The 17498-nt window shown below is 36.9% G+C and overlaps 2 protein-coding genes across 8 annotated transcripts; both read left to right on the forward strand.

Annotated features, from left to right (window-relative positions):
• Nucleotides 1–271: 271 nt before the first annotated feature.
• Nucleotides 272–11531, forward strand: HOXA3 (homeobox A3). 6 transcript variants are annotated; one of them, XM_088466514.1, is made up of 3 exons: nucleotides 272–291; nucleotides 7373–7925; nucleotides 10258–11531. In XM_088466514.1, exons 2-3 carry the CDS (start codon nucleotides 7490–7492, stop codon nucleotides 11025–11027), a joined length of 1206 nt encoding a protein of 401 aa, XP_088322640.1. In that variant the 5' UTR covers nucleotides 272–291; nucleotides 7373–7489; the 3' UTR covers nucleotides 11028–11531. The 6 variants fall into 6 exon arrangements, with proteins under 6 accessions (XP_088322640.1, XP_088322641.1, XP_088322638.1 ...); XM_088466515.1 differs by lacking the exon at nucleotides 272–291 and adding an exon at nucleotides 421–439; XM_088466512.1 differs by lacking the exon at nucleotides 272–291 and adding an exon at nucleotides 783–975.
• A 98-nt stretch (nucleotides 11532–11629) lies between these two features.
• On the forward strand, nucleotides 11630–17100 carry LOC148430732 (homeobox protein Hox-A2-like). Of its 2 annotated transcripts, XM_088466518.1 has the most exons (3): nucleotides 11630–13212; nucleotides 15498–15699; nucleotides 16130–17100. In XM_088466518.1, exons 1-3 carry the CDS (start codon nucleotides 13177–13179, stop codon nucleotides 16864–16866), a joined length of 975 nt encoding a protein of 324 aa, XP_088322644.1. In that variant the 5' UTR covers nucleotides 11630–13176; the 3' UTR covers nucleotides 16867–17100. The 2 variants fall into 2 exon arrangements, with proteins under 2 accessions (XP_088322644.1, XP_088322643.1); XM_088466517.1 differs by lacking the exon at nucleotides 11630–13212 and having other exon boundaries at nucleotides 14306–15699.
• Nucleotides 17101–17498: the final 398 nt, after the last annotated feature.

Consider the following 17498-nt stretch of genomic DNA (forward strand, 5'->3'; position numbering starts at 1 on the left):
TAGTAGGCATGATAGTTAAGTACGCCAACTTGAAAAACCATGTGAGTCATATATCAGGGGTTCATCAAAGGGAGAACCCTATAATTTTGTGGCTTGCTCAACTGTTGGTATAGGAAATGCGTAGGCTAATATGGTACAGGAGAGTGTCTCTACAGACCCAAGACATTTCAGATCCCCATCACGGTTAGACCCAAGAAATCTCAGACCCATATGGCTGCGTTGAAGTACACACAGGCTAGTAGTGTGATCTAACAGACTGCTAGAACGAGAGACGGGTTTTGCGTTTGTCAGGTAATTAAAGGCCTTTTAGTTTCTACTGTGGGACATGTGTCATGTGTGGGAGTAAGCAAGCTTTCCTCAATGGCTCTGTAATGGCTAATATGTGCTGAACTTAGTAATCAGTCAACAAGGCTTCTACTACATGGACTGGTCTACTGATGTAAGTGTTCTCTTTATATGTTGCCTTTAGGACCTATTGTGCTAACATGGGGAAGAAAAATTTAGCAGCTCGCTATTATATGGTGCAAAATGTTCTGAGCAGGCTGTTATAATGGTTGGGGGGACTTGGTCTGTGACTAGTTGGGTTTCTGTACTATTGGAAATTGGGGGATTTGGAGCCTGGTAAATGTGGTTCCTCCGCCATTCCCTACTTGAAATAAAAGGATTTAAGTTGACGCATGAGCACGTGAGCAGATAATGGTGCGTATTATTGTGGCTTTTGGAGCGGAGTCTGAGACAGGCTGCTCCTGTGATTACGCCTTTCCAATATCTACTGAGAGCAAGTGCTTTCCTAACCATCCCCAGCAAGAGGTTCTATTTCTCTCTCTTATCCTAGCAGCCCTCATCCCACCATCAAGGATACCTTACTGGAAAGCTCATAGGACTCAATGCTTCGTTAGAAAGGATGGATTTTATTTTAAGGTATATCCGTTGATTGTTCATTAATGGTGTGAGTTATTGCTGTCCAAGGCAAAGGTCAGTAGAAAGGCTGTAGGGTGTGCGTGTATATTCATCTCCACATTCTGCATCAGATGTGTCTTTCCCTACACCTTCTGATATCTGTACCACTATAATAATAATATTCCGTGTATTTTATATCCGATCATACATTATTACAATATTTGTGCGTTAGGTGTGTTTAGGATTTTTGAGTGTATACTTGTTTTTATTCTATTTTTTCGTCCGTTGTTCTTTCTAGAAATGAGCGGGCATACATCAGACAGAAACATTAAATAAAAACTGTATACTCTGCAAATTGCATGTTTTTTTTACCACTAAATCATAAATGTACCCAAGTGGTGTTTTTTTATTATTAGTAGTAGTAGTAGCAGTAGTAGTATTCATTTTATTTTGTATTTATTTTTATTTTGCTTTCATGATTTAAATGCTTATGCCTATGGATATATTAGGACTGTAATATATATTTATATGTAGAAATAAAATATCTGCTTTATATTGAGAAATTATTGTTCTACACAGAAAAAAATATGACTAGTGTCCAAAGATTGTGATACCATATCTAGATACTTCACCTTGCATTTTGAAATTTAACAGGCCGCCTAACACTCTCAGTTCTACGCTGGTGTAGTTATATTTCATATCCTGTAGATATGAGTATTGGCATGTTACAATTTGTACAATGCAACATACAAATACACAGGGAGAGTGGGGATATTAAGTACACGCACTAATGAGTGGCGCTTGAGAAAAGGTCACAGTGCTGAGATTTGATTTATGTAGCTGGTCAATTGGGGCAGAGGAGCTTGATAACAGAAATGGTTTACAATTATGTCTAACATAAGGTGGCTGCTGTTATATATATATATATATATATATATATATATATATAATCAAAATACTACTTTTGATGTTAGAATTATGTTAAGATTCTGATAACACAACAGGCTATGGACTATGTAAAATAGGATATGATATTATATTGTTCAGGATAGTATAAATAAATAGTTCCAGTTAAATTAAGGACCTGATTTTTTAAAATACTACCTCTCTGTGTACAGAAAATATAATTAGTGTTGTTTTCACATTTCACACCAAATCAATATCTGTATGGTTTATATATCTATAGAATATATATATATATATATATATATATATATATATATATTGCATGAGAAATGATTATTTACCTGGAATCCCTATCATCCCTATCAGTTGCTAGATATGTGAATATGCATATTACAGCTTTGTTTATCATATTATATCGTTATAATCATTTTGCCATTTAATAAATACAGTCGAGCCTGGAGCGTATAATAGTAAAGATTTTATTGGGCACATAAATTTTACAAGCATCTGTTCAATTAAAAAAAATATATAGCACTACAGAATTCGGTGCTAACATATGCGACAGTCAGACAGATCCCATCAATCTCTCCAGAACGTTCAAGTCAGGGTATAATCAAGCATCACTTTATACAACATTAATATACAGTGTATAAAACATAGCATAAGTACCTTAAAATAAACCGATAAACGACACAGAAACACTGTACCTGATAAGGGCGCTGCAGATAAGATAGGTATCTTCCTGCTATGGACATATATACCTTTCCAATACATAATCAGTGGAAGTATTCATGTTCATCAATCTTATGTATTTAAGAATATTATGAGTAGTGTGTGTGCTGCCCAATCTGGAAGACATTACAGTGCAGAGAGCCCAGCTATGACTTGGAAGGAAGGCGCTAGTGTTATCCTAGCAGCACTGAAATGAAAGAATCTGGGATCAGCAATTTAAAAAGTAGTGGGGTGAATGATTGACCAAAGTGGGCTTTCATCAAATACAACACTGAGTATTGGCTTAAATGAAAATGCATAGTAGTGAATTTCTGCCTCCCTTTTCCTCCTACGCTGCCTGACTCCCTCCTTTCATGTGGTGTCATTGCAATATGCCGTAAGGAGCAAGTGTTTCTATGTTTTAATGCCCCGTTTACAGCCATGGTGCATGGTGCCATAAATCTTGCCTGGCCATAAATGACAAAAAAACATTGGTATTCAGAACAGGCCACCCGGTCTTATAGCCCTTTATATTTCTGGCTTATCCTCTGTATTTGTCTGTGTTATTCAACCTCACAATAATCTTGTTGCTGTGAAACAATCATCTTATATTTTATAACACGTGGATTTTGGCTAAAGGCTTTCAGTCTTGCGCTTATAATAGAGCTAATGCCTGCTAATCTCTGTTAGGAAAATAATACTTGTGTTTGGGGAAATTACGCTTGTAAAGCGTATAACAGTGTAGCCACTGTAGATGCGATCTGTTCTCAGTACGCTAAAAGGAATCCCCTATTCTTATTTATGCTTTTATCACATAACCCTTCCTGTGTAATAAATACATGACTTTTATTCCTATTTGATATTTCAGTGTCATCCAGCCAGACTGTATATAATAGCTCCCCCACACAAGGCTGCATACTGTAATTGTGCAGACACAATACATACATTAATAATTCATTGTACCATTACACACCTATTCCTCACTGACGGGTGATAACACGAAACCAAAATTCGTTTTAAGATACAAAAAAAAATGATTCGATGAAATTAGCGAATTAAATGAAAGAGCAGTAAAAACCGATTTTAAACAGACCTTAAGTCGCAGGCTGTCATTCATTCATTAGCATCATTTTCCAGAGCTCCAGCGACGCCTACTTTCACAGGGTCCTAGATCCTCCTCCCTACATTTTTTCATGTTATTTTATTTTTCTTTCCATGTCTACCCCATCTCCCTAGACTTTAAATGTCTTTCTCATTTTTTTTCTACCCCCACACATCCCTGTTCCCAGATGAATATTCTGCTTGGAATCTAGCATCATTCAGCAGGCAATATTTGTAAGAAACATACCATTTTTTTGTGTGTCTGTGGAACTACATTTGGAAAGCCCTGAGAGTTGATATCCCTTATCTTTGTGACCGGGGTCGCCCATATGTAACCTTAGGGGTTGTCCAGTTTTTTGGCAGACATTTCTTGTTCAGATTTCCTGAGTGCTGTTCTCATCCTGGGGTCGTGTTGTGCCTGGTGCTGGTAGGTGATAGAGCAGGAGGGGTGCTGGTGCTGTCCTTGCCCCTTCATTATGCCTGGGAATTAGCAGGGGTGGGGGGGACCCAGATCTGCTGGTTCTGAAGCCGAACTGGAGGACAGTCTGCTGAGTTCCGCGTCAGTCGTCAGAATCCAAGGTAAGGCGGCCAGAAATCCTCTATCACTTCTGAATGGTGGAGTTTATGTCCCAGTGATTTATGACCATAGTCTTAAATCTCGGTTCAAGAAGAGTTCACAGGCTCAAGCTTCCTTTCAAGAAATGACTGATACGTATAGTTTGCGAATACAGGCTGTTTTCTCGTCTCCACACAGTTTCTTTCCATATCTGTCCATTGAATCTGAGAGATTACTTTTTTCACTCTCTTTTTTTTTTTTTTTGCTTTTATATTATTATTGTTACCGCCAAACAGTTTTATTTTCCAGGGGCAGGATGAATAACGTCAATCCTAATACAACAATGCTATGCCAAAATATCAGTATGCTAGAATTATCAAAGTGATATAGTAAATAATTTTTTTAAACTGATAATTTGTAAATGATTAATAAGAAATAAAAACAAATGTAATATCAACAAATCTAGCCTGTAATTCAGATTTTTTTTTTATGGCTTCTACTTGTTCAGTGTTGTCATATTTGCATACTATATCAAGCAGATAGGTAGATTTATTTTGGTGGCTTAATATATGTTGCATTTCTAAACAATAAAATATTGTTGATATGCCACTTTAAGAACCAAACATCAGCAGCAGTCTGCATGCCCACCCTTTGTCAGTATGTTAGGGGTTAATAAAAGCGCGTTGACATATTGCTTTCCAGTTCATTGTCTTCATAGACCAGTTATTATATTTTCTATTAAATATTTCACTGGCCTTGAGAGTCTCTGATAGACGTGTAGCGCTGTTCAGCAGCGGTAATTGATAACCAATCCATGGCTGCATCGTTTTGTTTAAATTATTGAAACTATCTATAACATCACTGCCATTACTTTAATGAATGATGGAAAAACTTTAACATTCCTAAAAGTTTTAAGTAGTTTTAGGACTCATTTAGGGCCTATCAAGTGTCCCTTAATACGAATATAGCTACATATCTAATAATTGAATTAGGGTTTATTACAGACTCTCATTAGATCAATTAAACTAAGTTATGGGAATAATATCTACAGAAATGCATTAATTTTAATGACGATTATTAATATAATATGAACTTGTTGATCAAAATTTAAATGAAGACTGTATAATGCTTCATTTTAGCCTACAATCTACTTTTATTCCTAATCATTATTTTACTGTGCCTGAAATGTAGCTTTTTACTTCTATATAATCTTGCTATTTACTTTCTAGGGCTTTTTAAATGCTTTGCTTTTGTGTTGTGGCAAACTTTAAATAGTTATTTGCAGATAGGTAAACATGAAGATTTAACAAAAGATAGAGAGGAACCTAGAAGTATTTTATGGCTTGTGTTTCCATCATCTAGTCTCTCGCTAGCCAAATGACCCCCATACATCAAATTACAGAGCAGTTGCACAGACAGAACCTATTATCGTTAGGGGCTGCACAGAAAGTTCATGCCGTGGTCATGGAGATGGACGCTGCTGGTCTTTCTGGTTCCTGGTGTTTTTTCAAATCCATCATGTTTTAACAGGTAGAATTGTGTTCACTCTATGATGACTAATAACATTACAAGGCATCTGATATATATATATATATATATATATATATATATATATATATATATAAAGCTCATGTTTAGTTATATCATTATTTTATACTTAATGTACTATCCATGTGCGTATGCTAGGATACTAAGATCATAGGATGGGTAGAGTATATGTGTTGACTTAGTACTTATCATATGTGTGCCACAGAAATCTCAGTATTCCCTGTCTGCTGCAAAACGATACATTTAGAAGTTATTCAGAAGTACAGAAGCATCCTTTAATCAAGACTGTAGCAAATAGCAAAAGTGAAAGTGACAAATTGGAATACTGTAACAGTCTTAAAAATACACAAATAATTTTGGTGTTTCTTCTTCTTCTTCTTCTTCTCCTTCTTCTTCTTCTTCTTCTTCTTCTTCTTCTTCTTCTTCTTCTTCTTCTTCTTCGTTATATTGGACTATAACATTATATTATGCATCATGTATTTTAATACAGTAAACCGATATCTTTATTATGCTTGGGATTCTGGTCTGTAGGCCTGTATTTGGTGTGTGATTTCTGCTATTTGATAAATTAATGTTTACTGAAACAGTTCTGTGCTAAAGCAATGCCTTGTGTACAATACCTTGTCTACAATACCTTGTGGTTTACAAAGCGGCCCAAGAGCTGAGGTTATCATTTTTACATGAGCTTTATCAGATATGTTACACAAGTTATTCAAGCTAGATATATGTATGGAGACTATTGTGTGTAAACACTGTGTTTCTTACAAAAGTTAGTGGACCATCCACCTAAACGTTGTTTATATCTATTAGCACAAACAAAGGTAACCCACGGCAGTATATTGTATATATGTGTATAATGTACTGGCATGTGTATGTATTTCAGATTTTATTTCCGTGTATTTGTTAACACTTACCTATATTTTGTTTAATGTGCTATATATATATATATATATATATATATATATATATTTATTTCTATTTCTATATGATGACTCTGTGATTATTTGTATTGGTAAACACTTGTATATACTGTAGCCAGCAAAGGCATACATAGGTGTTACTCCTCGTAAGCTTCATACATGTGGTCTCTATTTTAACAAAACTACATTCCTATTTACACTGCCGGGTATAGTCTCTCTCTCTCTCTCTCTCTCTCTCTCTCTCTCTCTCTCCTCTCTCTCTCTCTCTCTCCACAAACACTCCAATCTCACTAGTATAATTTAGTGGGGTTTTATTTATATCATTATCTATCTATCTATCTATCTATCTATCTATCTATCTATCTATCTATCTATCTATCTATCTATCTATCTATCTATCTATCTATCCCTGATTATGTACACACATGCAGGTACGTGCAGTGCCATGACATATGTACTTGCTATGTGTGTGGTGATGGGGCGGTGGGAGGGGGTGAGAGGTGTGTGTGAACAGACCAGGCTATGATGTACTTATTCAAAGTGCATTTAACTGTAATTTTTGGCCCAATGCAAATGCGTTGGACGTTAGTGAGAAGCCCTATCATCTTAATACACACTTCTCAATATTGCTGAAGACTTTTTCCTTTATGGCTTTCATGTCACTTAGCTATTGTAAGTAAGATGGATCTCTCCCATTTCTTCACTGTAGCCTGCTTCTTCCCCACCACAGGTCTGAGCAGGGCGGCCATTGGACGAGCAGCGCCACGTGACAGAGGGGTGCCAATGTTACTCTTCACGGGTGTCAGGACCCTGTCAGTTTGTGAAATAAATATTGGGAAACAACGAAATGCAAAAAGCGACCTACTACGACAGCTCTGCGATCTATGGCGGATACCCCTACCAGGGAGCAAATGGTTTCACTTATAATGCAAGTCAGCAGCAATACACCCCTGCCTCATCCCTGCTGGAGAGTGACTATCACCGGCCAGCCTGCTCGCTGCAGTCCCCTGGCGGCACAGGGCCACACCACAAGGCCAATGACATCAACGAAAGTTGTATGAGAGCCATTAGCAGTCAGTCCAACCCAGTCCCGGTCATCTCAGACCAGCAGCAGCCCACACCACCCTCTGTGTCTCCGCCTCAAAATGCCACTAATGCAACCACAGCCTCTACTACCAAGGCCACCAACATCACCTCACCCACCATGTCAAAACAGATATTCCCATGGATGAAGGAATCTCGGCAGAACATAAAGCAGAAAGCAACAGGGAGCTCCAGCTCAGGTAATGTCCCCTCTCTGCCAGCTCGTCACACACCTGATGCACTGACTCCATGCAAGCTGGTTCCCTTGCTGGTTGTGGCGTGGATGGGGTTAAGTTCAGGAAGACAGTCCCATTCCTTGTACTATGCAAAATACGGTGTCTTAACCCTTCCAACAAGCGCTTAACAATGCTCAACTAAAGGAAATTGGTGAGACAAAATATTCACTTGCCAACCAATTAGAGGGATTATTGGGTTTCAAGGCAAATGTAATGACTAAAATATCACAGCTTTAGTTAGATTTTTATTTGTTATCCTTTATTTTTTGGTGCAACTGGTTCAGAAGCCCAGAACCAGGGCATGAAACATGTAGAATGTAGAAACTATAGGAATATATAGTTAGATGTCATAAACATTGGATATTAATCTATGTAGAAAAATTATGTCACGTAATGATGAATTAATGGCTGCTAGTAAGTAGAATAATAACTTAATTCCATGTGTTTATTAGTGTGCACTGACTGAAATACATTATTATTATTATTAATAATAATAATAATAATAATAATAATTTATAATAAATTGGCTGCCTCATTCGAGCAGCAACTGGCCCCATACCTGATAAAACAGTTCCTGTCATAATCATTGCAATTCTTCTTTCAAGTGCAGGTCACATGTTACTTGCAGAAGTAGAAGTCTGAATATATCTAATGTTTACAAACCACTCTGATCATTTCTATTATAAAATATAAGTGCATTATGACGTTTAGGTAAAGTGTTTCATGTCTAAGCATTGTGACTAAAATATAAGAGTGAGGTGGGCTGAGTTGAAATACAGACAACACTCTGTCAGACATGTACCAGCTGTGATAATGACAATTAATTTTTTATACAATTATTCGAGATAATTAGATTCCATCTAATATAGAGGCACAGCAAATCAGGAATATAATGCAAGCTCATCTAATATGATGGCCTGACAGAATAGTTCATTTTATGATTAGAGATTAGAAAATCGAGTGTGACATGTACTTGGTTGCAAGTAATCCATGCTGTATATAGTACAGATCACCTTCAGATTATAGACTTTATTATCAGCATAACGTGGGTAAATATATTAACAATACTACACTCCTATTTACACTGCAGAGTATAGTCTCTCTCTCTCTCTCTCTTCCCCCCTCCCTCCCTCCCTCCCTCCCTATCCTTCTTCCCTCTCTGTCCCCTTCTCCCTCCCTCTTAGCTTTCGCTCTGCGCATGCGCGGCAGTGCTTCTTCGGTACAATGTTATATTCTGCATTAATTCACAATTTCTTAATTGAGACCTTCCACAAAATTGCAATGCAAGTTACTTATTGAGTGTTTTATTGTGATGATGGGCAGCATAGTGGGTGGGCGCGATGTAACACTATAGATATACACATAATCTTTCCCCCCCATAATGCTCATTGTTGTCTTTAGGCTGGGTAACGACTATTGTTATCAGTGCATGACAATGATTCTTAACAAAATCAGGGATTTTGAGCAATTTTACCTTTTTAAGGTTATCTGTATAATGTATCTGCGTTTCACAAAACATCCTGCACCATGTTGTGTCAGTGTGACCACAATGTCACACTTGGCAGGCCAGCAGAGTCACCACCACCATCTGGCTTTTCCTGCTACATTAGTGTGGATGAGGACGGGGAGATGAGCCATCTTATTCAACCACAGCAAATAACATGTGGTCGTTTTACATAGGGAACCATAGGGCAGCCTAATGCAAACTAATCACTACCAAGAGATGAACAATCTATGTTGAATATTATGTGTTTCATTGCTTTTTTTCCATAACTTGACCACCTTTTATTATTTCTAAACATATCTAAGGTGACCTAGGATAATTGCTACCCGGTATTATTATTGTTAAGAATAATAACAATACACCTAATTAAAATAATGTTAATAACATAAGATATTATGGCAGTTTGGTTTGGTGTCTGTACTAGGTATAATCTCAGGAAGGCATTTTATATCACATTTGCTGCCTCAGTTAATTTTGGAAGAGAGAAATAATTGATAACTAGGAATCTTTAAATTCCATCAAAAGGGAGAGATTTAATAAAGCTTGGAGAGAGATAAAATTGTGAGATAAAGCACCAATCAACCGGCTCCTAATTGTAATTTTTTAAAACACAGCCTGTAAAGAGATAGTGAGGAGCTGATTGGTTGGTGCTTTAACTCTCACAATTTTCTCTCTCTCCAAGGTTCATTAAATCTCCCCTTTAGTACTTACTGCTCTGCAGTTCTTAATTGTGCAAATTGTTGTGAGTGTTATTGATGTGTGTTTTATGTTTTTATTGCATGGTCCCTGCAGGTGAGAGCTGTGCTGGAGACAAGAGCCCCCCAGGGCAATCCTCTTCCAAACGGGCCCGCACGGCTTACACAAGCGCCCAGCTGGTTGAACTGGAAAAGGAGTTCCACTTTAACAGATACCTGTGCAGGCCCAGAAGGGTGGAAATGGCGAACTTGCTCAACCTCACAGAGAGGCAGATCAAGATCTGGTTCCAAAATCGACGCATGAAATATAAAAAAGATCAGAAAGGGAAAGCCATGATGACGTCATCGGGTGGCCCCTCACCTTGCAGGAGCCCTGTGCCGCCGCCTGCTGTTGGAGGGTATCTAAACTCTATGCATTCTCTGGTAAACAGTGTCCCCTATGAGCCTCAGTCGCCCCCACCGTTCAACAAACCACATCCAAACGCCTATGGTGTGCCTGCTCCATATCCCAGCCCCCATAACAGCTGCCCCCCTCATCAGAAGAGATACACAGGGACTGCTGCTGTCACCCCAGAATATGACACACATCCACTCCAAGGCAGCGGTGGTTATGGCAATCCTCATGTACAGGGAAGCCCCGTTTATGTAGGGGGCAACTATGTGGAATCCATGACTAATTCAGGGCCTTCCATGTTCGGTCTATCTCATCTGTCTCATTCCTCCAATATGGACTACAACGGACCTGGACCAATGAACAGTAGTCACCATCATGGACCTTGTGATTCACACCCCTCTTACACAGACTTATCTTCTCAGCATAGTACTCAGGGAAGGCTTCAAGAAGCACCCAAACTGACACATTTGTAATGGACACAAATACGCTTAGGGGAAATCAATTCCAAGTTTAATTCAATCAATTCCCCCGTTTTATATATTTTTTTGTCAGCAATATTAATTGCAATTTTTATTTTTTCATAGTTCATTTCGCCCTTCATGAACTTTATTTGGAGCAGATGACTTTTTTTTTGTATTTTATTTTACACTTCTATCAAACAGGGTATAAGAGCAAATTTTATAAGAAAACAAATATTTCATTTGAATTTGTTCTTACATTTCTCCCCTCCAAGGGAGCGAATTAAATTATCATTGCACTTCTTTTAAAATGCTAGACAAATTTTTTTTTTTTAAAAAGCGATTGAACAGGGTCAGCCTGGATCATAATTATAGCTGTAAGTCATTAATGTGTGTATGCTGGTGCATATCTTCCGGTTAATTTATTGTATTTTTCTTCTGCAAACTAAAATATCGAACTGTTTACATATTATTTATCCCATCTTTCATATTTATAAACAATATATACCCTTAAAAATTCAGGTCGCGATATTGGCCTTTTGTTTGATGGGATAACGGCACAGGGAGTGATATTTAAAATAAAGAATTCTGTTAAACAATACAGTCATGGCTGGGGACATGAACAATATATATATATATATATATATATACATATATATATATATATAGTTAAATCACGTGACTACGATTTGGGAACCCTTTCTCGCCCCACATAGAACAAAATAATATTTTTTAACAGAGTAACATTCACTGTCAAGCACAGAAAATATAAAATTCAGCCTGTCTTCTAGCAGGGAGAGAGAGAGAGAGTGTTGGACAAGATCTCTTTGAATGCAGTTGCTAGTGATTGATAAGATGGCTGATAATGGAGGTCCGGTAGGTAATAGCTGAGTGCTGATGGGTTTCCTACGACGTGTTATGCTCCAATCTGCAGAATCAGCTCCGAGGCATCTGTTCACAAGGACTGGCTTCTTGTTGCCTCTTCTGGGGAGCTCTTTGTAGGAAATCACACATATTACTCCTACACTTTTCCCTAGCAATGAGAAAATGGACATTTCCGTGGGTGGCTTTGTTGTTAGATGAAAATAAAAGAACACACAAAAGACAAAATAGATAATCGGACAATGTGGCCATGTATGTATGTATGTATGCGTTTGCATTACAGTATATATATATATATATATGTGTGTGTATATATATATATATATATATATATATATATATATGTGTGTATATATATATATATATTGCCATATAGGATTGATAACCCCTCACCGTTTTACTTAAAACGTTAACATTGATGTAGACACACAAAGCACAACAATTGTTTTCAGATATTGTTTTTATTATAGCTTGGATAAGATTATATAACCTCAATTTTTTTCATTTAAAGGGAGACGCTACATACATGTACTGCATTGCGGGTATATAATAGCTGTCGTTTATTAGTCACTATTATTCAATGAAAAAAAAATCAATCATCTTTATTTATATTGTACAGGCTAAAAAGGTAATAAGTGTTCCCTGTAAATAATTCAGAATAAACTAAAATAGTTCTAATAATGGGTTCCAAAAATACAATAGGTATCATAAATAAAGGTCTGATGCAATATACTCAATAAAATAAAAAAATACATAATAATGTTTGAGTTTAGTTACAATGTATCACTGAAAAAAAAATCTCCTTAGTACATTAACAGATGATCCTCAAGGGCATGCGCTTACGATTGAAGGGCATGATGTATTATTTTAATGCTGCTCCTGGTTACCATATGTCGAAGGCACATTGTACATTGCTGGACAATTAAAACATTCCTAATCTAATTCTACTTTTCTGCTCTTACAATACCGGGTACAAACTGTTGGGTGAATTTCGTTCGGATATTTTATTTTGTTATGCACTTAATGAATGGTTTTGCTGTGGAGACAGAAAAATTCTTTGTTCCCTGCTCTATGAAGCTATAGGGGAAGGGAGCATGGATTTTAAGATCACTTACACCCACACACATTAGACCAACAAAGCCATTGCATCTGCACATATTGCATCTACACATTTCCCTCTATCAGAAACACTCTCATTCTATAGCATATTTTGTTTAAATTTCCTTCTTCATCCGCAGACTCTGCGGGGACATAACACAAAGGAAAGGTGCATTACCTGGATATGAAAAATATCCCATCTCACATAAGAAGGAAGAAGGTAAAATCGCTTCTTTACTTGCATTTCTCCCTCAAACCTCTTTCCCAGTAACATTTGATCTTGGAAGAAACAAGAAGCTTTAAATGTGATCTTTAAGGCCAGAAGCTGTCAAACCATTTGGCAAGCAAGATTGATCACACACAGACTTCCTTCCAGCTTTGTTTGGAATAAAAGCAAGAAAATTAAAAACCTTCCATCTAACTACTGCGTTTGTCTGAAAACTCGTTTTAAAATAGCATTTTTGCAGAATATCCCAGAGATCCAAAAGATCTATTCTGTGTATGTACAGCCAATATTTGTGTCAAGCTGGTCACAAGTATAACAGCAGTGCGCAGTCATTTACTTTACCACAAGACCATTTTTAAAGATTCGTTAAATGAGTTACAAAGCTACACTATTTATTTCTCAAGAAGTAGAGGAGGGGCATTATCACTTATTTGTATTGTTGTATTTCTGGATAACGGTATATATATATATATATATATATATATATATATATATATATATATATATATATGCGCGCTAATATATACGTATATGTATACACACATGTATGTACAATCTGATATTCTGTATATATATATGTATATGTGTATATATATATATGTGTGTGTGTGTACAAATTAAAAAAAAAATCCTTGTATATATGCAGTATATATGTAGTATGCTATACTACATATAACATTTGGAAATAATGTATGTATACATTTATACATTTAATTAACATAAAAAGCCATATGTATTTATATATCCGTGTCTGTTACTAACAATATATCTTTCCTGATTTTAGTATCTGCATGTACCACATCCATGTATTAATATATATATATATATATATATATGTAATATATGTACACATACATACACATATTATTAAAGTCAGGAAATATATTGTGTGTATATATATATATATATATATATATATATATATATAGCATTTTATTTACACACACACAATAAAACAATATTATATTTTTGTGTGTATGTATATATATATATATATAGCATTTTATTTACACACACACAATAAAACAATATTATATTTTTTAAATATTAATATATTTATGTTCAAACTATATAATAAACAATAATAATTGAATAAATATATGTATGAGTAGCTCTCCATAGAGGATGTTAGCTGAAAATTACAGTGCAGTATCAGAAAGCACTCACCTTGTCCCTGCTAATCATTGAACAGGCATATATTACTTCTATATAGACAGTAGATCTATTGTCACGTTCAGCCATTTTACACTGCTGTTACAGTTCTTCATAGAGCAGGAATGATCCTACCGCTTCCCATATGTGTCAGCGCTGGTAACAATGGGCTCTGCCTACCCAATTGTTCTCTGTACAGTAGGTGTAACACACACACACACACACAAACACACACACACATATATATATATATATATATATATATATATACATAAAACAAATTCTAACAACAGTGTAATTCACACAGTAAAGCAACATTTCCTATATAAAGTACAGTAAATGAATCTAGATTGTGCCTGGGTTTAAATTCTTATGTATCTGGAATAGTGGGGTCTTTGGTGTCAAAACTTTGAAGATTAATGGATTACTTTGTTAATGACTTAAGGCGTCAGATTCTGGTTCCTAAATGATTTGTGGGGTGTAAAACGCCTCCCTGACAGGCTGAAACAATGCAGTGAGAGTGTTGAGGAGAGTGGAGCTGCGAGCAGCAGCCAGCAAGGCAGAAGCAAAAGATATTTTGAAATATATATATATAGCATAGCAGGGTCTCTCTCCATATAGATAAAATGTGTAAATAAAAACCTTGCTGCCATACAATGAGGCGTTCCTTCTTGACTTTTTTTTTTTTTTGGATCAATCACACAGACAGTGGCTTCTTTTGATTAAACCCCAAATTGTCATTGGGCAGGAGCAATCATGTGACAACCAATTCGGTCCAATTTCAACCTTGTCTCCATGAATTCAATAGTTTAATAGTAGCATAGTCCCCATACGGCTGTAATCAGTGAATTAGAAAAAAAAAACTAAAGCGAGGATTTTTATGATTTTTTTTTTCGTCGTCGTTACAGGGCCTTTAAACGTAGGGTAGGGGCGAACTTTTTTTAAGAGGCTTTGAGGAGAGGGCCATGAATTACGAATTTGAGCGAGAGATTGGTTTTATCAATAGTCAGCCGTCGCTTGCTGAGTGCCTGACATCCTTTCCCCCTGTCGGTGATACATTTCAAAGTTCATCAATCAAGAGCTCTGCGCTTTCACACTCGACACTTATTCCTCCTCCTTTCGAACAGACCATCCCCAGCTTGAATCCAAGCAGCCACCCTCGCCACAGCCGACCCAAACAGAGCCCAAATGGTAACAACGGCAGCCCTGTGCCAGCGGGCTCCCTGCCTCCGGAGTACCCCTGGATGAAAGAGAAGAAGGCGTCCAAGAAGCCCCCCTTACCGCCAGCCTCCACTACCCCAGCTACTACAGCCTGCCTCAGCCAGAAAGGTCAGTGATCAGCCCCTTGCACTCTCATCCAGGGCTGGGGGATGTTGCCCTGTGGATTTAGATGTCTTATCCTCACTTTGGGGGGCTTTTTAGAACTTTGGCTGATTCTGAGACCCGGGCTTGTCTCCCAAGTTCGCATAAATCAGAAGGGACTGGGGATTGATAGCTAAATCATAATAAGTATGCGGACCTTGATTAAAATACAGAGATTAAAAAAAAAATGTATATTGTGGTTTAAAAACAAACAAGCAAGCAAACAAACAAACAAATAAGACTTCTAGATACCACACAAGTGCAAAACAATGGAGTTTGCAGCATACAGGTCGGCCATTTTGTTGCAGTGGATAGAGATATAATTGCATTTATAACCAAATCCTATTATTCAGCAGTGCCCACCGATGACTGTGTGTGTGTTTTGTGGTTTTTGCAGAAATTATTGAAATTCAGGATAACAGTAATGGAGGATCCAGGAGACTAAGGACAGCTTACACCAACACACAGCTTCTGGAGCTGGAGAAGGAATTTCATTTCAACAAGTATCTGTGCAGACCTAGGAGGGTGGAGATCGCAGCTTTGCTGGATTTAACCGAGAGACAAGTAAAAGTTTGGTTTCAGAACAGGCGGATGAAGCACAAGAGGCAGACACAATGCAAAGAGAACCAGAATGGGGAAGGGAAATGTAAAAGTTTGGAAGACTCTGAAAAGAGCGATGGTGATAAGGAGAAGTCTCTGTTTGAGCAGGCTCTTAGCAATGTCTCTGGGGCTTTACTGGAAAGAGACGGCTATACATTTCAACAAAATGCCCTGTCCCAGGCTCAGAACTCGCACAATGGGGAACCTCAGAGTTTTCCAATTTCGCCTTTATCTAGCAACGAGAAAAATCTGAGACATTTTCAGCACCAGTCACCCACTGTTCAGAACTGCTTATCATCCACCCTGAGCCAGGACACCACAGCTGGCATGGACAATGATAGTCCAGAGGCCCTAGATGTAGCTTCCCTATCAGACTTCAATGTCTTCTCGTCAGATTCCTGCCTACAGCTCTCAGACACGGTGTCCCCCAGCTTGCCAGGATCTCTAGACAGTCCTGTAGATATCTCTGCAGACAGTTTTGATTTTTTCACAGATACATTTACCACCATTGACTTACAGCATCTCAACTACTGAAACATCTGCACACTAAAATCCGTTTGTTTGTCTTTTTTAGTGTTAAAAAATGCGTTTTTTTTAAATTGCGTCCAAGAGACATTTCAGTACTTAATTACAATGCTTTTCTGTTTCACCAGACCATTGGAAGCAATAAGTGAGGCCTCTAAGAAAGTGACTATAAGTAAATGTATCTTCACTTTCTTTTTATTTTTGTATTACATCGTTGTCATATAAGTATTTTTGTAGAATAAATTACTATATCCACATGTTTTTTCATTTATCCCCCTCTTAAAATAATCTTACCGTAATCTCCATGCATTTTTCATGTGTACATAGGACGCAATACATATAAAAAACATACATAAAAAATAAATCATAACAGTTTTAGAATGTTTGTATAGAACAAAATATTTATTATACATCTATATGAAATATATATTTTTATTTATCTTTAATATTTGTTTTTACAAAGCTTAAAAAGATACAGATACAATGTGTTATAAACGGATGTTAAAATAATTCGGATGATTTGTTACTATAGTACATAGTAGCTAAGAGGGAAAAGAAGAGAAAAAAGAATGTAAAAACAAAAGAAAAGCACGAGTCTTTTTGCTTATAGACTAAATAGAAAAGTGTTGATTTGTAAAGTA

The sequence above is a fragment of the Taudactylus pleione genome, unplaced genomic scaffold (genome assembly GCF_031769625.1).
Source record: "Taudactylus pleione unplaced genomic scaffold, aTauple2 ptg003381l, whole genome shotgun sequence".
Taxonomy (NCBI): domain Eukaryota; kingdom Metazoa; phylum Chordata; class Amphibia; order Anura; family Myobatrachidae; genus Taudactylus; species Taudactylus pleione.